This window comes from Chiloscyllium punctatum, chromosome 44 (assembly GCF_047496795.1).
Source record: "Chiloscyllium punctatum isolate Juve2018m chromosome 44, sChiPun1.3, whole genome shotgun sequence".
Classification (NCBI taxonomy): Eukaryota; Metazoa; Chordata; class Chondrichthyes; order Orectolobiformes; family Hemiscylliidae; genus Chiloscyllium; species Chiloscyllium punctatum.
The window spans coordinates 12,503,277-12,526,724 of NC_092782.1; the positions used below are offsets into that span (position 1 = coordinate 12,503,277).

At 39.3% G+C, this 23,448-nt stretch overlaps 2 protein-coding genes across 9 annotated transcripts in view; one reads left to right on the top strand and one right to left on the bottom strand.

The window, feature by feature from the left end:
• The window catches only part of recql (RecQ helicase-like), a 46,944-nt gene extending 41,208 nt beyond the window's left edge, over positions 1 to 5,736 (bottom strand). Inside the window, exons 1-2 of one of the 7 annotated variants that reach the window (XM_072562246.1) lie at positions 5,567 to 5,689; positions 4,341 to 4,423 (exon numbers count right to left, since the gene is read on the bottom strand). The gene's annotated coding sequence lies outside the window, so the exon portion shown is untranslated. Of the gene's footprint in view, positions 1 to 3,989; positions 4,147 to 4,340; positions 4,424 to 4,825; positions 5,166 to 5,299; positions 5,522 to 5,566 lie in introns of those variants that run through there. The other 6 variants (XM_072562247.1, XM_072562249.1, XM_072562245.1 and 3 more) reach the window with 6 other exon arrangements.
• A 357-nt stretch (positions 5,737 to 6,093) lies between these two features.
• On the top strand, positions 6,094 to 22,954 carry LOC140466726 (vesicle transport protein GOT1B). Of its 2 annotated transcripts, XM_072562254.1 has the most exons (6): positions 6,094 to 6,225; positions 10,610 to 10,701; positions 12,572 to 12,750; positions 15,018 to 15,099; positions 20,320 to 20,351; positions 21,979 to 22,954. In XM_072562254.1, exons 1-5 carry the CDS (start codon positions 6,201 to 6,203, stop codon positions 20,332 to 20,334), a joined length of 393 nt encoding a protein of 130 aa, XP_072418355.1. In that variant the 5' UTR covers positions 6,094 to 6,200; the 3' UTR covers positions 20,335 to 20,351; positions 21,979 to 22,954. The 2 variants fall into 2 exon arrangements, with proteins under 2 accessions (XP_072418355.1, XP_072418354.1); XM_072562253.1 differs by lacking the exon at positions 20,320 to 20,351.
• The last annotated feature ends 494 nt before the right edge of the window (positions 22,955 to 23,448 follow it).

The following is a 23,448-nucleotide window of genomic DNA, read 5'->3' on the forward strand; positions in this document are numbered from 1 at the left end:
TGTGCAGACTAATGAAGGTTACAAACAGCAGCCTGAGTGGTTACGTCAGAGTGGTGGCACATTTTATAATTCCACTTTATTTGCACTGCCACTTCCTTTGCCTGCCCGATTTCTGGATCTTGCATAAGGCAGTTCAGAAATCCTTGTTGCTACAAAAATAGTTACGTTGTATGTGTACTGGGGATGGGGTGGGATGGAGGCGAAGAGAAAGGAGTTAACTCACAGAAATAACCAACCAATGCCAGAGCACAATTTGGAGCTTGATACATATTTAAATTTAGTGACTTATAGGATTCGGTATTTAACAAGTAGGACACAAGAATTGATCCTCCAATTACAAACATTTTTGAATTGTGGTCACAAACTTCAAATTAATTTTAGCCATTGTTCATTCACTAATCAGCCATAAAAGGCCAGGGCTTATAACAGTTAAGAGCTTTACTGCAGAATGAGTCAATCTTCCCAGAATATCCAGTCAACAGGAAACTTCCTTAGGAATTCTCAGCACATGAATACTTACATTTGTTCCAGCTTTAAGCTAAATTTGGATAGATTATCTTCACAGCTGAAGACACTCAATAAATTATATCAACTGTTAATGGAACAAAGGCCAAGGACTTTTTATCATCCTATAATCATTTGGTGCAATGAGGAGTTTTTTTTAAATTAAGCATAGCAATCACGTGACTCATAACAAAGCCAGACATGATGCGAGGAGAACCCTACTGGTGGAAAGTTTTAGAAATCAGTGATTCAGTCACCTGTTCTGCCAACACATACATACAAGCAGCAGAAATAGGCGTTTCAGCTCGTTGAGTATACTCTGTCATTCAACATCATGCCGGATTCGACTGTAACCTTAAATTCATGCTCCCGTCTGCCCCGAGGTTTTTCACCCTCACGCTTAATCTACCCACCTCCGCCTTAAAAATATTTCACTTCAGGTGGAGTCAGTTAATATGGAGCCCACTATGACCCCTCTTATAAATAAATGCTTGTAACTCTCCTAACAATTTCATGAGATGCATCAGTATAAAAATCATAAAAATTTACAGCATTTTTGCAGCCTAATCTTAATTTTCAGTTCATGGTCTGCTGCCTTGTCGGTTACAGTGCTTCAACAGGAAATTCAAATCATTACCAACATACTGGGGATTACCAGTGATCAGAAACTGAACTTAAGCAGCCATATAAATACTGCAGTCGCAGGAGCAGGTCAGAGGCTAGGAATTCTGTGACGTATAACTCACCTCCTACCTTCCCAACGCATATCCACTCAAGAAGCCTGACCCCCCCATCATCCAGATCACTGCAGCCTTATTAATTGGCACCCCATCCAGAAATTTCAACATTTATTTATTTCTCAGTATCAGTGTGTACCCAGTTACAAGATACATTACAGTAACTCACCAAGGCTCCATCGCTCGCACCTTCCAAACCTGTAATCTGTACCATGTAGAAAGACAAAGGCTATAGATACATGGGAAGACTGCCCCTGCAAGTTCCCTCCAACCTAACAATCTCTCCCTCTGTCAGCAAAACAGAGGAACTGTACATCAACTTCAGGAAGTGGAGTGGAGGAAAAGCCCATCTGTATCAATGGTTTTTGCAAGGTTTGTGAAGGTTTGTAGCTCAGGTTGAGGTTTCGGGCGTAGGTCTGCTCGCTGAGCTGTAGGTTTGATATCAAACCTACAGCTCGGTGAGCAAACCTACACCCTAAACACCTCCCCCCCACCCCCCCCGTATCAATTGTGTTGTGGTGGAGTTGGTCGAAAGGAGTAAATATCACCAATGCTCTATCCTGGTCCATCCATGTCGATGCTACACTCAAGAAAGCACACTAATTCCTCGACTTCCTCAGAAGGTTAAGGAAATTCACATGTCTGCAATGACTCCTACTGATTATTATAGTTGCACCAAAGAAAGGATCCTATCCCAATGCATCACAGTTTGGTATGGCAACTGCTCTGCCCAAGACCTCAAGAAATTACAGAGAGTTATGAATGCAGCCCAGTCCATCACAAAAACCAGCCTTCCTTCCATCGACTGCATCTACGCTTCCCTCTGCCTCGGGAAAGTAGACAACATCAAAGTCTCCTCCCACTCCCTTCCATTGAACGGAAGATACAAAAGTTTGAAAACACGTTTCAACAGACTTACGAACAGCCTCTTCCCAACTGTTATCAACTTATGATTGATCTTTGTCTGCATGTACTTTGTAGCTGTAACACTATATTTTGCATTCTGTTCTATTACCCTGATGTACTTAAGTAAGGTACGATATGTCCGGTTAGCATGCAAACAATACTTTTCACTGTAACTTAGTACACGTGACAATAATAATTCAAATCAAAAGTCGTTCAGCATCCTGACTTGGAAACGTTATGGCAGCTCCTCCATGGTCACTTGGTAAAATGCTGGAACATCTTTTCCAAGAACACTGTAGGTGTCCTTACGATACATGGATTGTAGCAGCTCAAAGAGGCAGCTCACAACCACCTTCTCAAGTCCAATTAGAGATGGCCAATAAGTTTACCCACCTAGTGATGCTGATATTCTACGGATAAATAAAAATTACAAGTCTTTCCCTCAATTACCTAAAAAGCTCCTATCTCCTTGCTCTAAATTGACAGCTGGATAACTGGGTCTTCCTGCTCACGCTTCCATCATGGCACCCAACTCTTATGCAATAAAAGACAAGGGAACTCTTTGACTGTGGAACCAGGAGTAGTGTGTGATGACAACAGTGAATGAAAGTGGGAGGCTACGTGAACAATATTACCACCTCTCCGTTGACCGAGACTCACAGTTGTCATAGATGTACAGTACAGAAACAGACCCTTCAGTTCAACTTTATACTGACCAGATATCCTCAATTAATCTCTTCCCATTTGCCAGCATTTGGCCCATATGCCCCTAAACCCTTCCCTTTTCATATGGTTATCCAGATATCTTTCAAATACTGGAAGTGATCCAGCCTCCACATACCCTCTGGCAGCTCGTTCCATTCCCAGCATGGAAAAACATTGTCCCTTAGGTCCCTTTAAAATCTTATCCCTCTCACCTTAAACTTATGTCCTCTAGTTTTGGACTCCCCTACCTGAAGGCAAAAACCTTGATAAATCACCCTATCCAAGCCAGTCATGATTTTATAAACTTCTGTAACATTATGCCTCATTCTGACGTTCCAGGAAAATAGCCCCAGTCTATTTAACCTCTCCCTATAGCTCAAACCCTCCAGCACTGGCACCATCTTTGTAAATTTTTCTGAACCATTTCAAGCTTCACAACATCTTTCCTGTAGCAGGGAGACAAGAATTGAACACACTATTCCAAACGTTGCCTAATTTTGCAATACTCATTTGAAATAGCAACAGAAACTGATGGAGAAACATTAGCAGATATGGCAACATTGTGGAGAGAGAATCTGAATTAATATTGAGTCCAACATGACTCTTCTCCAAAGAAAAGGAGTCATAGGGACCAGAAATATTAAGCAATTTTCTCTCCACAGAATCCGCCAGACCTGCTGAGGTCTCCAGCACTTTGTTTTTATTCCAGATTTCCAGGATCTGCGGTATTAAACTGTTATGAAGTCAAAGCATGCATTGTACCTTTGAGAGAGAGTGTGAATGCTGTTCTGAACTGAGAGATTACAAGTACCCGTGTATATGACTAGCTGGCAGTTCCACAGTATACTGGAAAATTGAAAATGTGTTATGTTTGATTGTGAAATGGATACCTGAGTTTTGGTTGCTGGTTAAATTCAAGTTGTTGTCAAAATAACAAGTTTGAATTATGCCCCACGATACTAAAACCCAATCAAGTTTGAATTTATTGTTTTGCCAACATCGAGACAATCCAATGTTGGGGATATAAAAATGCAGACATTTTGAAAATTGAAGAGAGAGCTACTGCCATTGAGACACATCCAAGAAATTAGGGAACACTCTCTATCAAAGGTACTTTTTCGTATGAAACATACTCACAGTAAAAAGAAAGACAACAACCCAGGGAATTCAGCAGCTGGCAGAATGAAGTCACAGAATATGACAGCAGCTGTATGGCTTTCAAATTCAGTTGATGTAATTTTAATAAATCTTATTGTAACAGCATATTGTCATACTGTTGGAGGCAGGTAATAAGCTGTTAAGAGAAAGGGGGGGTTAGAGTTAGGAATAGTTGTTTAGAGTTAAAAAATAAATTGATGTTATTTTTCTTCAAATAGTGGAATCTGAGTTCTCTGTCACTCATTTTAACAAATTACAAGATAAGGTGAGCTTTTCTGGATGTTTGGTTTAATTAAGAGGGGTTCACCACTGTGGCATAACAAGACTCACTTGCATTTTGGCTCCAAACAGTCAAATTCATCTTGAAGTTTGCTCAGATCAGTATTCCACAAGCTATCCTAGAAATAACATCCCTTAAGGGGATAGGGCAAAGAGTGAAAATAAGAGATGATCCATTAAAAAGGGGGAAACAGTTGCTCACTCCTAATGATTTTAGGAACATTAATTTGAACCCTTTACTTACAGGGAAAAAATGCATCCCAAATCTATCTAAACTTTCCTTTTAACTAAAATTCACCCAAGCAGACAAACATCCCCATTCCAATTCTGATAAATTGTTAAGATTGCTCTATCTTCTAGTTTATACAGTTTTGAATTACTTTGGTTAGACCCTCAGCATGCATCTCCTATACGTACCAAGTTATTCCAGTTGTTTAATTTATCTGCAGCACCACCTTAATTTTAATTTTTTGCAGTTACCTCTCTGCCTCACTTAATCCCTTTGCCGGCTATTCAGCTGTTGACACTTTACTCACCATCTAACACTCTTGATCACCTGGAGAGACTTATTATCTGATACTCCATTCACACCAGTTGTATGATCTTTTGATCTGGGTGGTAAAAACAATGACTGCAGGATGCTGGAAACCAGATCCTGGATCTTTCGATCCCTCTGCCTACACGCTCTGTGTGCTCTTCTCTCCCTTTGCACCTAATTTTGGTGGGCGAGGTGGCGCTTGTGATTTCAAATAAACATGCTGTCGTGTGCCTTCTAGCTTTGGCCAGTCCAGCACCGTCACATCCACATCACCTCAGGTTTCCCAGGGAACTGCACTCAGTGACTGGCTCTGGCCTGTCCATCATCAGTGGTGCTCACCACAATCCTATCCTACCCTCCCCTGCCCCTGCCCCTGCCCTTCAGAAGCTCCATTGTCTAAACATAACCGAACTATGGCCCCATCCTGTTCTCCAGAGATACATCAATTTAACTGGATCCATCAATCACTTACAGATGCAGGGATCAACCTGACTCCCACTGCCCTATTGCCAATCAGCATCCGGATCTCTCGCTATTGGTCAACAGGCAGCCAATCACACTCAGGGCGCCTTTCCATGATGTCACGCGCCGGCAAAAGCCACGTTCCGTTTTTATTTGAAATTTCATACTCCCGCTTGCTCTATCAACGCAGCTCCGCCATCACCGAGCACAGCGCGGGCCGGGTTATTATCGCGGTGACATTACCGGCCGCCTGAGTCGCGATACATGCTACTCATACCGGAGATGAAAGTGACAACGGCTGCTCCTGGTCCGGCTCCCGCGACTGACGCATCCACAGTGAGGGGGGCGGGACATCCTCCTGTCGATCATGAGAACGGCCCACCTCCTTCTCCAATCAGAGGCTGGAACATCACGCATCCGTTCCTGAGGCACGGCACAGAGCCAATAGAAACGTGCGGTCCATCCCCGACAATCAAATGGCATCCCGACTGTCCCCCAATCAAAGACAACAATCAGCCAACTTCACGTGGCCCCTTCTCCAATCAGAGGCGGTCCTCCCCTGTCAATCCCAATACGAAACGATGTCAATCATACCCCCCTCACCCGTTCCACCTCGAGAATCGAAGCGTCATTGAAGAGGCGGGGCCTGTCTTGCCGTTCGGGCTAGCCCCGCCCAAAAGGATTGTGCACTCCCGTCAGTCACACCCCGACCCCACCCCGTGAGGGGCGGGGAAGACCTTTGTCAATCATAGCGTGTCGCCAATGTTGCCCCGCCCCCGGAAGTGATGTAACCTCGGTATCTAGGTGGCGGTGTTTTGTGCGGGGGGCGTGTCACTGAGGTGCGTCGCTTCCGGCGGACGTGGCGGCTGATGTGGGTCTGGAGAAGCCGATGAGAATCAGCCGCCGCCAACATGATTTCCCTCACGGACTCGCAGAGTAAGTGACCCTGCCCGGGGCCTCGGCAGGTCGGAGCCGCCGTAGGACCGGGCTGTAAGGGGGAAGAGGCCGGTCACCCTGGGTTTCCTTTGGAGGATTCCCCGGTGCCTGCGGCCTGGGCCCAGCCCGCCTCCAGGAAACAGCTGCGCGCCCCAAGCATCCAGCTCGGTGCCGGGCACTTTGATGGCCTTGTTAAAGCAGGAGGCTGTCCCCGTGTGAGCACTGGGGGGATACTCCTAGGAGAGCTCTGGATTGTCCAGTGACTGCCCTTTCCTTCTGTGGTCACTACTGAAAGAAATCCACCTCCAGAGCAGGGTTTCATAAATAAATTCCATGTGATGACCACGTCTTGTGTTCAAATCAGTCAGTTACTCAGTGCCAGGACATTGCAGATCGCCTGGGGAAACCTCTGCTGCTCTCCTTTGAATTAATTATTGTCACTGTCCTGATGTAAAACGGGCTGGGGAAAACAAACACCAGTAAAAACCTACTCGTGGGAATCAAGCAAAATCTTAATATCAAATCTGTCGTGTTACTGTTTTATTGGATTTCTGATTTTTTTAAAAAAATATTCCTTTGAGTCATATAATGTGAGAAGATGCATTGCCTTAAGACTTTATGCTTTTCAAAAATTACTTGAATGGACAGTTGCAATAGATTGTTAAATTGCTTGATTAATGCATGGTTTTTAGCAAAATATATAGCTTTGAAATAAGTTTCAGGTATAATCGCAATGCAATAAAACTGCAACTAATAATGGTTAGTCGACAGACTGTTACTGAATGGTACGGTGGCTCAGTGGTTAGTGATGCTGCCTCTTACCACCAGGGACCTGGGTTCCATTCCAACTTTGGGCAATAGTCTTCATGGTGTTTGCGTGTTCTCCCTGTGTCTGTGTGAGAATCTGCTAGGTGCTCTACTTTCCTTTTGCAGTCCAAAGCTGTGCAAGTTAGGTGGATTGGCCATGTTATGTACAGTCAGAGCTATGCAGCATGGAAACAGACTATTCAGTCCAACTTGTCCATGCTGACCAGGTATCCTATGTAAATCTAGTCCTGTTTACCAGCATTTGGCCCATATGTCTCTCAACCCCTTCTATTCATATACCCATCCAGATGGCTTTTTAAATGTAATTGTAGCAGCTTCCACCACTTCCTCTGGCAGCTCATTCCACACATGCACCACTCTGTGTGAAAATGTTGCCCTCAGGTCCCTTCTTTTATATCTTTCACCTTAAGCCCATGCCTTCTAGTTTTGGGAAAAGGCCAAAAGTCTGATAGTGTTCAGGGGTGTGCAGGTTCGTACATTAGCCATGGGGATGCAGGTTTACAGGGATAGGGTAAGGGAATGGATCTGGGTGGGATACTCTTCAAAGGATTTGTGTGGATTTGTTGGCCTGAATGGCCTAGTTCCATACTGTAAGGATTCTATTCTATTCTAAAACTACTTCTACCTGGAAGAGGAAAACTCTGTAAATGACAAAAAAAAACTTGCATTTAGATTAGATTAGATTAGATTACTTACAGTGTGGAAACAGGCCCTTCGGCCCAACAAGTCCACACCGCCCCGCCGAAGCGTAACCCACCCATACCCCTACATCTACATCTACCCCTTACCAAACACTACGGGCAATTTAGCATGGCCAATTCACCTGGCCTGCACATCTTTGGACTGTGGGAGGAAACCCACGCAGACACGGGGAGAACATGCAAACTCCACACAGTCAGTCACCCGAGGCGGGAATTGAACCCAGGTCTCAGGCGCTGTGAGGCAGCAGTGCTAACCACTGTGCCACCGTGCCGCCCAAAAGTGAGGACTGCAGATGCTGGAGACCAGAGTCTACATTACAGTGCTGCTGGAAAAGCACAGCAGGCCAGGCAGCACCCAAGGAGCAGGAAAATCGATCTCCTGGGCAAAAGCCCTTCATCAGGAATGCACTCATTTCTGATAAAGAGCTTCTGCCCGAAACGCCAACCTTCCTGCCCCTCGGATGCCGCCCGACCCAATGTGCTTCCCAAGCACCACTCTAATTCTGTAGCCCCCATCGCTTCGGCTTAACATTGCCCTGCAAAATTTTCAGTGTTGGAAACTGAATTAAATTGAGGTGATTTTCTCCTCCACATCTCTATTAAACAGACACAGGGTTCAAGCGTCACTTTAGACAACCCCAGTGAGTGGGGGCAGAGCTCGGATCCAATTTTAGGTTGGCCTCTAGATAAAGCACCTTTTGCCACCTAGGACATCCCAAAATGCTTCACTGTCAGCTTATTTCTTTTCTAAAATGTTGTTGTGATATAGAATACTTAAAACATGCAGCATTCTGTCTACCCTGAAGTAATGTTTTATAACAAAGTGTGCTATATATTTCCTTAAGCACTATGGAAATTCAACATAATACATTGTACTTTGTTTAATCAAGCTTAACACCAGACTAGGATTGCATCTTCTTAAATTCAAAGTCTGAATAGTTTTAGATGCCATCTGGAAGAATAAACAAATCTTTTTGTATAATTATGCTCTAAGTGTCAGATTCGAGCTGAAGTTATATGAACACTTGGACATGGTTCACCTGAAAACACTTAACTTTGAGAAATTGACCAGATATCTCCAGCCTTACACCCATGATGGTTGAAATAATCTAATCGGGAAGTAAAAATATTCTCTTGGAAGTTACGTACCAAAAATATATGCAAGTCTTAGAATTACAGTATTCTTTTACTGCTATGCTTCAAATTTCCTCTAATTTTTCAGTTGCAATAAAAAAGTAAACAAAATATGTTATTGTACTTGATAACTGTCATGGACAGTGCCCAATCATGGCCTTTGATGCATGTCAAAGTTGCTGGATAGTTTAATGAAGCTTTTGGTCCTCTGTAATTTTCATTCTGACTAGAAGCTTCTTTTTGTGGATATAAATGTTTGGCTACATGATGTGAAAATGGTAATATAACTTGAGCCTTCATCTCACACTGAGTGTAATATGTTAAGGGATGTGACAGTCTTGCCAGCTGGCATTTCAAACTGTTTGGTGTGAACTGAGGATAAAGAAAATACTTCTCTATGCAAAAAAAATTATATCTTACTTGTTTTGCAAATGTTACTTTTATTGTAGTATTACCAGAAAAAAACCCTCTTACTTAGTGCAGAATTTGATTTACCTGCCTTGTGGGCTGACAATATTGTCAGTGTGTAATGAAATTCTTCATGTTTATGGCACGTTATCCATTAAATTGCGCTCACCTACTTCAATGTTACTGCTATTTCCAAATATGTGACCTGGGTTTCTCTGCTTATCTGTACCATTCACTTGGGGAAGTTGCTAAGAAGATGCTCTGTTTTAACTTGAATGAGGTCTGCCTGCTCAATGTTTTGGAAAATTGAGTAACGTGTGGCCAATATTGAGTGTTACTGCCAACACATTATGTTAAGGTTGAGAAATGTTCAAATGCTTTGGTAGAGATGGGCTTGATTTTTTTTTTGTTGTTTGAGATGCAAGTAAACATTTATTGCCTGCCTCTAGTTTTCCTTTCAGAAGGTGGCAATGAGCTGTCTTGAACAGCTGCAGTTTGTCTGATAAATTCACTCCCACAATATGTTTAGGGAATTTTTGAGCCAGTGACAACTCAGGAAAGTGAATGGCCAGAAAGGAAACAGTGTCATTGTTCTTTGTGCCTCCTGCCTATCTTGTTCTAGGTGATTTGCTGTCATAGTTCTTCAGTTGCCTACATCTAGGCAACTTTGATTCACCCATCAAACAGTTGGCTGCATTGTTGTATGAGGGTGGAAAGGGTTTGGGAAATCGTCAGGTGAGTTAAATGCTGCAGAGTACCTAGCCTGTAACCTCCTTGTTCATTGGTGTATTCACATGACTGGTCAAAGGTGATTTCCCCCAAGATATTGATGGTCTCAGATTTAACAGTAGCAATATCTTATACAATTAGGTGGTGGTTCGATTCTCTCTTTTTTTAAAATCAGAAATTGCAACCCATAGGATACATTGTCAAATGTCATTATCACTGAATAGTGAAGCTTGAAAGTGTCCCTATCTTGTGTAGGGGTTTAGCCTCATTAAATGTCAGCTAAAAGAGTTGCATAAAACTTTTATAACCATACATTACAACAGTGATGACAGTTCAAAACTACTTCATTGGATGTTCTCTGATTATGAAAGATATTCCACACTCAAGTCGTCTTCTGATTTTTTTTGTTACATTTTAGAGCTTGAGATAAGAATTAAATTGCACATTTTGGAAATTTGGTAGTTACATAATGTATATTTCAAAGGTTAGCAATATATATCATGTTATTCTCCTATGTTAATATGTGTGTCTCAGTTCAGGTGGTGGAATCTGATTGTAACAAATCTGTACTCTTTGTTTTGCAGAAATTGGAATGGGATTAACAGGCTTTGGTGTGTTTTTCCTGTTCTTTGGTATGATTCTCTTCTTTGACAAGGCACTTCTTGCGATAGGAAATGTAAGTTTAAATTAGCAAACTTCTATACTTCTCTAAAGTTTCATTTGACAACCTAATTATTTTGATGTGTAGACATAGCTTACTATTCAGATGATAAGCATTTTACATCTTTTAAAATAAAGTGGACCATTTTTTATTAGTGCTCATGTCTGTTGCTTGTTCTTTGAAAAGAACTTCTGTTCTTTTATGATGGCTGATAGATGGCAGGAAAGCCATTGCGAGAGTTTCAATTCCTGTCTTTATAAATGCATAAGCTAATTATATGGAGGAACACAAGGACTGGAACATAATGGGGGGGGAAAAAAGTGTTATGGGCTGCTGCTTAACTAATGTTATTAGGCAAGTATAGAATCTTGACAGTGAAACTGACACTTTCCAGTAGAATGTAATTAGTTGCTTGTGTGTGGTCTTGAAACATTACTTGTAATGTCCCCCACTCCTGCCACCACCTGTATTTCATAGCCTATGTTGCATGATCCCTGTTCTTTTGGCTTGCTCTTATTCTGCACAAAACTTGACTTGATGCACAACCTAAGTGGGAAGGAGAAAATACAGTTGGAACTGCTGGATATATTTTTCAGTGCACGTAAGACAATAAGTTTAAGGAGCCATTAATTCATTGAAATCCTACTGACAGTGCTCTAAGTGACGCCTGTCTTGTAAATGTTCAACTAAACCTTTTGAAAACCAGGGAATTACAGAACAGTGAGCTCCACATCACTGGTGGGGAAACTATTGGAGAAAATAGTGACGGTGAAAATTAATCTCCACTTGGAGAGGCAAGGTTTAATCAGATATAGGCTTTGTCAGAGGAGGGCAAAAGTGAGGACTGTAGATGCTAGAAACCAGCGTTTAGATCAGAGTGGTGCTGGAAAAGCACAGCAGGTCAGGCAGCATTCGAGAAGCGGGAAAATCGACGTTTTCCTGCAGGAATAGAGCCTGATGAAGGGCTTTTGTCCGAAACATCGATTTTCCTGCTTCTTGAATGCTGCCTGACCTGCTGTGCTTTTCCAGCACCATTCTGATGTAAACTTTGTCAGAGGGAGGTTATATCTAACAAAATTGAATTTTGAGGTGACCAGGTGTGTAGATGAGGGTAGTGCTGTTGCAATAGTTTATATGGATTTCAGCAAAGCTTTTGACAAGTTCTCAGACGAGAAACTGATTCAGAAGGTAAAGGACATGGGGTCCTGAGTGACTTGGGAAATTGGATCCAAAATTGGTTTAGTGGTGGTAGGTTGTTTGTACAACCAGAGGATGGTATCCCATGTCATACCACAGGGATCATTGCTGGGTCCCTTTATTATTTATGATATATACAAATAATATGGATGAGAATGTCGGGGAGAGGGTGATAAGTAAGTTTGCTGATGACATGAAGATTTGCCAGGTGATTGATAGTGAGGGAGAAGTCTTGGCTAACAGCAACATGTAAAAGGATTGGTCAGATGGGCAGATCAATGGCAGATGGAATCTAACATTGATAAGTGTGAAATGATACAGTTTGGAGGAAATAAGAAAGCAATGGAATAGTCTTCAGAATTATATGACCTAAGATATTTGCCCATAAGTGATTTGCTTTCTTTTAGAACTTTTAAAATAGTCTAGTTGCTAAGAAATCTTCAAGTACGCCTAAGTTGCAGAACATTCATCTAATATCCTATTTAACATTGCAAGAATGGTTATGCTTTGGGTAAATATATATTCCACTTGATAGAACTTGCAGTTGGTAAGAAATAGACGTTAGGTCGATTCAGAATACAAATTTAGAACATGGGTTTCTAAACTACATACAAGGTATTATACATGTACGGTTTTTTAGTTACTTCAGATCAGTCCTTTAAGGAACCTTATTCTTTCTTTCTTCTAGATTTTATTTGTGGCCGGCTTGTCTTTTGTAATCGGCTTAGAAAGGACTTTCAGGTTCTTCTTCCAGAAACACAAAATGAAAGCTACAGGCTTCTTTCTGGGTGGTATTTTTGTTGTGCTGATTGGCTGGCCAGTAATAGGCATGGTTCTTGAAATTTATGGATTCTTCCTTTTATTCAGGTAAGGGAAATGTGAACTCTTACTGAGTTTATTCACCATGTGACTGTCCATGAAACTCTGTTCTCATGTTATGAATAGTTATTTTATTTTGAATTACTTAATATTTAAAAAAAATCTTCTAGTTCCAACAATAATTGGATGAACATTTAAAGGACTGGAAATTATTATTTGAAGACTTGGGAGTTTAGAATTCTTTGTTCAATTTAAATGATGTTGTTCAGCCAGGACTCCAATGCTAACCACTTTTGTTTTGTTGCTTAACAATAACTGTTATCTGGTCTTAGCATCTTTAAAGCAACCAATGTATTTTTTCAGATGTGTTCTTTCATAGGATCTGGATATTGCTGAATGAGTCAGCATTATTTACCCATCTTTCATTGTCCTTGCGAAAGTGTTGGTGAACTGCTATCTTTGAAAGTCTTATGAGGAAAGGCTGAGAGACTTGAACCTGTTCTCATTGGAAAGAAGAAGGCTACGAGGGCATTTGATAGAGACATACAAGATGATCAGAGGATTAGATAGGGTAGACAGTGAAAGTCTTTTTCCTAGGATGATGACGTCAGCGTGTACGAGGGGGCATAAGTACAAATTAGTAGATTTAAGACAGATGTCAGAGGCAAGTTCTTTACGCAGAGAGTGGTAAGGGCGTGGAATGTCTTGCCTGCTAACGTAGTCAACTCAGCCACATTAGGGAGATTTAATCAATCCTTAGATAAGCACATGGATGACTTTGGGATAGTGTAGGGCAACGAGCTGAAAATAGTTCACAGGTCGGTGCAACATAGAGGGCCTAAGGGCCTGTTCTGCACTGTATTGTTCTATGTTCTAACCGCAGGAATCCCTGAGAAGTAGGTACGTACAGTGCTGTTAGGAAGTTAGTTCCAGCATTTTGACCAGTGACAGAGAAAGAATAACAGTATATTTCCAAGTCAGTATGGTGTGTTGCTTGGACAGGAACTTGCAGTTGATGTCCCCATGCATCTGCTTGCCTTGCTCTTTAGATTTAGAAAGTGCTGTTAAAAGAGCATTTGTGAATTTCTGGAGTGCTTTTAAATATCACACTCTGCTGCCATTGTGTGTTGACTGTAAATGGAATGAATTATTGAAGGTGATGGATGAAGCGCCAATCAATTGGGATGCTTTTTCAAGCTTCCTGAGTGTTGTTAGAACTACACTCCTCCAACAAGTGTGAAGTAATCTATCACACCCTTGACATATCCCTTGTAGATGGTGGACAGACTTTGGCGAGTCAGGCAGTGAGTTATTTGCTGCAGGATTCCCAGCATCTGACCTACTCTTTTGTCCATAGTGTTTATATGGATTATTAAGTTCTATTAATTGTCAATAATAACCTCACTCATGGTAAGGCCATTGAATGTCATGGGACGAGGCTAGATTCTTTGGAAATGGGCATTGCCTGACAATTGTGTGGTGTGAATATTACTTAGCATATATCAGCCCAAGCCTGGGTATTGTCTAAGTCTTGTTGCACATGGAGATAGATGGCTTAAGTATCTGAGAAGTTGTGACTTGCGCTAAGTGTTGTGCAGTCATCAATGAACATCCCCATTTCTGAACTTTTGATGGAGGGAAGGTAATTGTAGTAGCTGAAGATAGTTGGGCCTAGGATTCAAACTTGAGAAACCACTATTATCCCGTGACGGAGATGATTACGTTTCAACAGCTGCGAGCATCACTTTTTGTGCAAGGTATGACTTTAAACAAAGGAGAGTCTTCCCTTGATTCCTGATAACTCAAATTGTCCTTGATATCATGTGCAGTCAAATGGTGCCTTGAAGTCAAGGGTAGTCATTCTCATTTCACTCATGGAGTTTAGCTTTTTGTCCATGTTTGAACCAAACCTGTACTGAGATCGGGAACTGAGTGGCCCTGGTGGAACCCAAACTGTGTATCAGTGTATAGGTTATTGCTAAGAAAGTGCTGTTTAATTGTACTTAACACCTTCTTCCATCACTTTGCTAATTTGGACTGATAAGGCAGTGATTGGCCAGATTGGAGTTATCCTGTCATCGGCATACAGAATGTGCATGGGAAACTTTCTGCATTGCTGAATAATTGCTAATGTTACAAATGTACTGGAACAGCTTGGTTAGTGGCACACCTAATTCTGGAGCTCAGACCTTCGGCACAATTACTACTATATTGTCAGGGCCCATTTCCTTGGCAGCATCTGGTTTTTTTTTCCCTTAATACCTAAAGTTACATTTTCTAAAATTCTGTTTTTTTTCCCTTTTTTTCTCTGCTAGGGGTTTCTTCCCAGTGGTGGTCGGCTTTATTAGACGAGTGCCTATATTAGGCTCTATTCTGAATTTACCTGGAATAAGTTCTGTAAGTATTTGTGGTGTTCAGTGCATGTTAAACTACAATCATATCATTTTAAAGACCTTTTTGTTAAAACTCAGAACTCTTAGTGGTGTGTTTAACAGATGGCTGTTCAAAAGACTACAGTCAGTAACTGGCGATGAATTGCACAACCTATTGCTTAGTGAAACCATATGAAGTGGACTCTGAACTGCAAGGCAATAACTTAAAACAAACATAACACAACATAATATTTATTTAATTTATTAAATATGTATAAAGTTGGAATTTACGAAGGATTTTAGTATATTCTAAGATTCGGATCTAAGATGTAAAAGTGCTTTGGTACATTTGAAAATAAGAATCAGGGAAAGATGGCCCACAAGCTTATTCCATACTGTGATAGAGCAATCAATATCTTCATCATCAAACTCCTCCATCAACAATCATATCATTTCTACAATAACAAACAAGAAATTTATTTTTTAAAAACACAAATGAAATGGGAACTATGTTGAGGAAATTATTGTAATATATCTTTCATCTACAACAAAAATCTCAAGTGCATTTTGACATGAGTCTATTGACTCATGACTACCCTTTGAAAGTCAAATGTATCACCCTCCACAAGAGGGACTGAAAACTTGGCCAAAAAGAACTATTAAAGATTTAGCATGAACAAGGTCTTAAAATGAAAATAATAGTGCTGTATTTTTTTTCTTTCAGTCAACCTAGTAATACATCTACATGTTTCACTTGCTTTTGTTGGGTAGTGGCATACATCAATATGCCCTTCTAAAGGTATCCCAAATAAAACTAGTTCTTTTGATGTGAGGTATCAAAGATTTAGGACCGATGTAGCAAAAGGTTTTGAGGTTTGCAAAGTGTTGTCAATATGTGGAACAGAGACGTCTAAATAGAGTAGTGGATGTGAAATTCCTTGCAATAGTTTGAGAAAAATTTCACCCTCCAGAAATCCCTGTGGTCAAGTATTCTGTTTCTCACAAAGAATGATAACATAGCTGAACTACTGAGACCTACCCATCCATAAAACTACATTATAACTTAGTTGTATCTTTGAAGGCTGTGGTGTTTTTTCCCATCTGGTATGGTTAAGTATTGTTGTCATCAATTGAATCTTTTACCTTAAGTATGGCATCAAAAGCATTGATAATTCTCAGGTAAATTTTGTGTATGTGGTTAATGGTGAAAGCAATTAAGAGAATGAGTATTTTAATATTTGTGATTACTTTTTCAATAGGAATCTCTTCAGTTTGAAAGAATTAAGTAGGGTTCATTTTTGAGTTATGTGAAATTAGATTATAGCTAGTATTGACCTGTTTATTCCAGTGTTAATTGACCTTCAAGCTCTATAATGGTGTTAGTAGGAGATAGAATTGTGTCATTTGAGGAAGCTGCTACAACCTTTGAAAGAAATTGTTTTTCATAGGTGGTAGATGAGCTGAACTTTCTGATTTAGGTTGGATTGCACAATTGTGATTAAAAATGGAGATTCCACAGCTGTCATCTATTTATCAAGAAAACTAGTATGTGACTTCGCTGCAGAATTTCAAGTAGTCATCTTAATCTCTGGTATTTGGCAACAAACAGGTGGATTTGGTATTACTGCTGTGGAAACGTTTAAAGTTGATTCTGCATGAATGCTTGAAGAGATAGCACTTTAAACTTGTGGGCCCAGATCATCTTTGTATTTTTGCTTTTGGCAATGCAATTATGTAATTTAAAATAGAATTACATAATATACCCTATCCAAAGAATTACCTAAATAACTCTGAGCTGCAAGTTAGTTAGAATTGACACAATGAGCTACTGTTTTTGGCAGTATTTATTTTGATATGCTGGTAACATCTATAAAAGATTTGAGCATCCTTTACATCATTGATCTGAGTAGCTAGTCTTATTATTTTAGATAGGAGATTGAAGAATTTATGGCTGCAAATTCATATTGAAGAGTCTTCCGATTTATAAAATGAATTGTTCTAATGGAATATTGCTTTTCCACTTCTGTAAGTGTGTTTGATTCGTATCAGTAAATATTAAGGAACACAAGTCCATATCAGTCCTTCAAATGAAGAATTACATACACCCTGGTAATGTCTAAAAGTGAAAAATGCCCAAAAATTGCAATATTTCTTATGCATCGCTAGTACCTGGCTTTGTGTGTTGTGCATCAGCTAGTACTTATCATTAAGCTGATTATTTAGTTGTGCACAGAGTTCTGTATTAACTATTACTTGGATGATTGTCATTTTTTCAGGCATGTTAAGGATAAGATACATTAACTAAAATACAACTTCATTTTATTCTCTTTAAAGTGTAGTGGGCCCTCTCCGACTAATAGGCGTGCCCATAGACTCTAATTCGAGAGTAGGTCTTGTTTGCTTCTACAACTCTGTTCAACACATGTGCTATGTAATGGCAGAAAGTTGGGCAAATTCACAAGAACAGAGAGACTGCCTGGACAGTGACTGCACAATGAGGAATTATTGAAAAAGCAAATTATAAAGCGTGCCAATTACTCCAAATCAGCATCAGGGATGGGACAGGGGGAGATATTTGAATGAAATCGAAGATGAACTTCAGTTCAACAATAAGGAAGACGTGCCAAAGCTAGGTAATGATGATTCATTTATGTTTAATATGCCTTAGGATTGACGTGCAAAAAGACAGAAGCAATGAAATTATTAAGCATTCTGAGCAGTTCACTTTGAAAGGAATTAGTGTTTTCATTCTTTACTATGCATTAGAGATCACAAGTTAATTTGGTAAGTCAAGAAAGCCCTCAGAACTTTGACCTGCGTTCATCCTCTGGGTCAGCGGTTCCAGTTTGAATGTCATTGCTGTGCATCATCTAGTGCCCAGAAACAGATTAAAATATGAATCAAAGCAGAGATCCCATAGTGAATCAATTCCCAGTGGTTTTGAGGTGAAATTCAGAATGTAACTAGATGATTGATGGGGAAAATACAAATGAAACATTAGCGTCATCAACGGAGAACTGAGAGCGCACTTTTTTGGAGCAGAGTACAAATGGCTTTTGGTCTGCATCTTGCCTATGTCATTCATGACTTTACCATACAAAACAAAACTTGCACTTTCTACTACTGGGGATTGTTACTTCCCTGACCAAAGAGAAGCATTTTGTTAAACTAATAGCATTAGAGCAGATTTTCTGTGTTTCTCCCACAATAATTACACCATTCTTTAATAATTGAGTAAACTTTGTAGTAGGCCTTTGCTTGTGGGTTTTCCTCCTGAATTTTCCAGCTCATCTGATTTTCATGTTCTGTGTACATGTTTAATTATATGTATTTAAGCCATCCTGAAGTTGTATCTTGTGTGGATTACTTATATTTTATTTTTCTTCTGTGCAAAATACAAATACAGTTTACAGGAGAGAAATGTGCCAGAATGTGTTTACGTATTAAGCCATCAAAACTTTTGAATAATTAGTGTGTTTAATGGAAGTACATGTCTAAATATGTAAATACAAGGTGCAACAACAAAATTCCAGAAATACCCTGCAAGTTGGTCAGCTTCAATAAAAAGAGCATAGAGTCACAGGGATGTCCAGCATGGAAACAGACCCTTTGCTCCAACACATCAATGCCAACTGGATACCCTAAATTAATCTAGTTCTTTTGGGCATATATCTCGCTCAACCCTTCCTAAATACATACCCATCCAGATACCTTTTAAATGTTGTAATTGTACCAGCCTCCTCCTCTCAACTCATTCCATACATGCGCCAATCTCTTCGTGAAAAAGTTGTCCCTTAGGTCCCTTTTAAATCTTCCACCCCTCACCTTAATCTCTGTCCCCTACCTTCCCATTTGGTTCTGAAGGATTCCTGCCCAAAATATAAGCTGCCTTTTCCCTTCAGAGGCTTTTGTATGTCCACTGTTCCCAGCATTGCTTGTAATCATTTTTTGGGAAATAGAATTAGATTTTATTGTCACGTGTGCTCAAGTACAGGGATACAAAAGTGTACAGTGCACAAAGTCACCATTCCTGGCATCATCTTAAGCACAGAGGTACCTAGGTAGGAAATCTTAGGTACATCTGCCATGGTTTTACTGTGGAAGTTCAGCTATTTATTGGCAGACTGATGCATTTGAGAACTTCTACTTGATCTTAAAAGATGTTTTGATATTGTAACAAATTATAATTTGGTTTATTTGATAGCACTGTTGCTTTGTGCCAGAAGTTGTGTACTTAAATACCATACCATGAATATCAAACCCATTTGAAAACAAGTACAATGTTGTATTAATTGAATGTTGAATTAGAATTACCGAATATCTGAAGATAATTAAAGTAGGATTGTATCTTCTATTGTAGCATATTTAAAGATCTATGATGCTGTTTGTAATCTAACCAATATTTCAGTCTCAATCAAAAATACCAGAAATGGATAATTGATCGTTCATCTTGTTATTTCCAGTACCTTGCTGTGTGTGAATGACTGCTGAATTTGACAACAGAACAGCAACACTGACCATACTTCAAATATAATTTGTTGTTGTGAAGTGTTTTAGAATGTGGTGAAGGTGTAAACTTTTACGCAGTTGCTAATCTTTTCCTTGTACTGCAGTGTTCTCATCTGCCTTTATGATATTCAGCATTCTGCATTTTAATAACTTTCCATTCATACAAATGAGGGGAAAATGAGTTGTGAATGATCACCAAGTGGAAATACAGTAACCAGCTCTGCATTATGATAGTCAAATGCTGCAGTAGGTTGAAATGGTATCAGTTAAAGTAGAAGAATTAGTCATTGCAAAAAACATTTTCTAAATAAGAGTGACCTTTCTAATTGGAGTAATCCAAACCACACAGCCATTGACTGATCAGTAACATATTGACCTTATCAGAATTTCTGCTATGTAGTCAGACAAAGTGTCTTACACTGAAATCCAATTTATATTGACTTGATTGTGTTCTACCATTGCGTGGTAATCCACATTATCTTCCCTACACTTTGTAAAAAGCCCTTCTAAGATGATAGTTTCTGGAGGTCCACATTTAAAATCTCAAACTCTCAGTTCACAGCTCCTTTTTATGTTTAAACCATCCACTGCTATGCATTCTGTTAATTTTTGCCTTTTGTTGAAATGAACCTGCAAGAAAATGTGTTTACATAATCAAGCCATCTAACACTTTGAATAATGAATTTACTGGTGCTATGCGACTTGTTAATAATTGTTCCGTTAAATATCTTTAAAGCTGACGATATCATAAAGGAGGCTGAGCATGAAGTACGTATCTTGTTATATTTTCATAATGGTCTTGTTTGCGTAACCTGGAGGAAAGACTGCTACCTATACCAGTATAGTTTAGCTTTCTTTTTAAGCAGTGATATGTTGTAATCTTAAAAATGTAGGCAAGATAAGAAGTGGTACATGGAGCAATAGGTCCTATGCCACTAGTTGGAACTGTCTCACAAAGGGTAGTTTATACCAGAATTGCAAAGATGCTTTGTCTGCAGTCTGCCATCTATTGAAATTAATAATACAAAATAGCCATTGGCACACCCACAATTTTCCAACAAGCTACATGCTGGATTAACCCCTCCGAGCCCCAGAAAAAGCAGACACTGCTCAGAAATTTAGGTCCTGGTACATTAAAGTATGGATTTTTGAGGTGAAAATACCATGACCTTGATTTTCATTGGACTGGATGATATATCCCATGTACTCTTCTTTGGGATTTGAGCTGGTCTCAAAATCTTTACTGTTTCTAACTGAAATGAATTTGCTTTCCCCAATTTATGCTTGGTTTCAGCTGTGATAACAGCATTGGAGTACTTTAGCTTTTAGATTTAGTCCAGAAGGGTTAGTAACAAGTTTAAATACCAATGACGTTCATTTTTAATGGTTAGTGCAAGTATTAGTACCACTGCCAGTTTCTTCTAATAAGCAATTCAGCACTTAACCTATTAATTTGAAATGTATGGGCTGAGATGCTTGACCGAAGTATCCTTGAGCCATGCATCTATCTTGATCTGGAAAATAGGCTCGGAACCTTAGGGATGTTGTTTACTGTAAACTGTTGGGAATTGCACTTTAATTCCCCTTTCTATCTCCCCCTACTATAGGTTAGATCTGAAAGCTTACTGTGCAGAAAATATTGAGAAAGGTCTGTCTTGTTCCTCTAATCAAATTTGTGACAGTCTCTTTATCTTCGATGCTGTTACATTGGATTATGGATTTCTGTGCTTTTACATTTGAATTTAAAATCTGAAGACCAACCAATTAAAAGCAATTGAGAAAAATTGGTGGGGATTCATCAAAGAATTCAACTAGCTTCTACTTTTGTAAGATTTATTATCATGTGGGAGGTTAAGTACAATTCAGTAAAGGAGAAGACCAATGTTTACAAAGTGAAAGATACTAACCATAGAGATGAATTGCTTGAGGGGTGTTCTATGGCTGTCTAAGATATTAAGAATGAGAATAATAGAATAGCATGAAAACAAAAGGAAACCATCTGGAAATAATCAGGTCAGGCAGCATCGATGGATAGAAGAACAGAATTAACATGTCACATTAATCTTACATATATTAAAAATGCAGGAAAGTGAAATCAGTCACTCCTTCAAAACTTTTAAATTACTTAATATTAACAGTTCAAACAAGGCTCAAGGATATGTTTTGGATTTAAACCTGCTATTGAGATCATTACATGCGAAGAGAGCTCCCATTTGGAAAGTGAGTTAATTGTATTCATTTGATATTAGGCAGTGCAACAATGAGAGCTTTGGATATGCATTTTAATTGTCACTGATTTAAGCCAACTGTCAAAAAGTCTTTGAATATTAAACCAAATGAATTTTCAGCTCTTGGTTGTATTTTAGCTAATTACAGTTTTCTTTTGTTTTTGCAGTTTGTAGATAAAGTTGGCGAGAGCAACAGCATGGTATAACAGAGAGACTGGATGGACAACTGCTACAGAAACATACTGTATAATATATTTATAAGGTTTACCTAAGGAAAACATTTCTAAATTTATATTTTACTGAGTTACCTGTGTAGGAACAAATAAAACTTGATAACATTCTTTGTACCAAAATATTTTGTCAGAGAGGAAAGGTGGTCATGGCATTGAATTCTACTCTCTCTCAACCTTTCCTCCCCTCCCAGTTGTTCTGAATGATTTTTCACATGGAATGCTTGGTGCCACAGCCTCCAGCAGAGGGGGCATGGTCTGCTGGACTGTGGACTGAACCACTACCACCATCAATGCTGCTCATTGATCAGCAGGGAAGAAGTGAGCCTTAAACTTGCTGAGTTGGACTGGATAAGACCAACTGAAAAGAAATGTCTTTATTTAAATCTTGTTTGACAATGGCAAGCAATTTTTGAAATATTAGAAGGACTCTGACTCACCTGGCCATTTTTTTTTTTGGTTTCTCTGTCAAGTAATACAACACTTGAGCGGGCAGACCTTATCCGGTTTATCACTTAAAGATACACGTGTGGCTGATCTTGATCTTTTAGATAAAAGTAAACAGTTTTCATTCCCAATTGTCTTATCCTCAATTGTCTGTCTCTCTCTGCAGTTATGTTTGATCACTTCGCTGTCTTTTGTGTTATACTTATATCTTTTTATGTGAAAGATCAGGTTAATGATGAGTTTTTATCTTTTGAGACTGCCTCGCTTGGCAGGGATTTTGTGCAAACTAACATGTCTGATGTATTATGTACCTTTAGCAGATGGTGATTACAGTTATTAAAGCAGATTTTTTTTTAAGAAAGTGTCTTTTCAAACATGAGCATTTTTCTTGGTGTTAAACTAATGTAAATAAATGTTTGAAGCAAATTATTATCACTGTTTTTTATTAAACAAAATGTTCCCTTAATATGACTTCACTTGTGACTGAGTTGCTAAAACTGCATATCAGTATGTTTTGCTTATTCATGTAGGTTTGTGTAAGCCCTGTACTTATCTGCCAATGGGAGGAAAGTTATTTTTTAATAAGTTCTAAAAATAACACTGTCTTTAAATGGCTTAGGTATTGTTCTTGACAAAAAAATTCTATAATGGAAATTAAACTTTGATCTTTTTAGAGACAGAGATTAGTATCATCCAAACTGGTTATCAGAACTTCTGAAATATTGGAAAGTCTAATGTTAAAAATTATATTGAATCTTTGCCATAAGAATGCCTGTTGCCCCCCTAATTTCTAAAATGAGACAATATGGAAACACCAGAGTTGGGGTCTAACGTTCATAATCTAAAGTAGAATTTATGCATATGCTTTCATAAGAAACTGTCTAAGGTGCTAATTTGACCTGAATGCAGCCAAGATAGTGTACTTTATGGGGGAAAAAATCATTTTTTCTTTAATTTTTT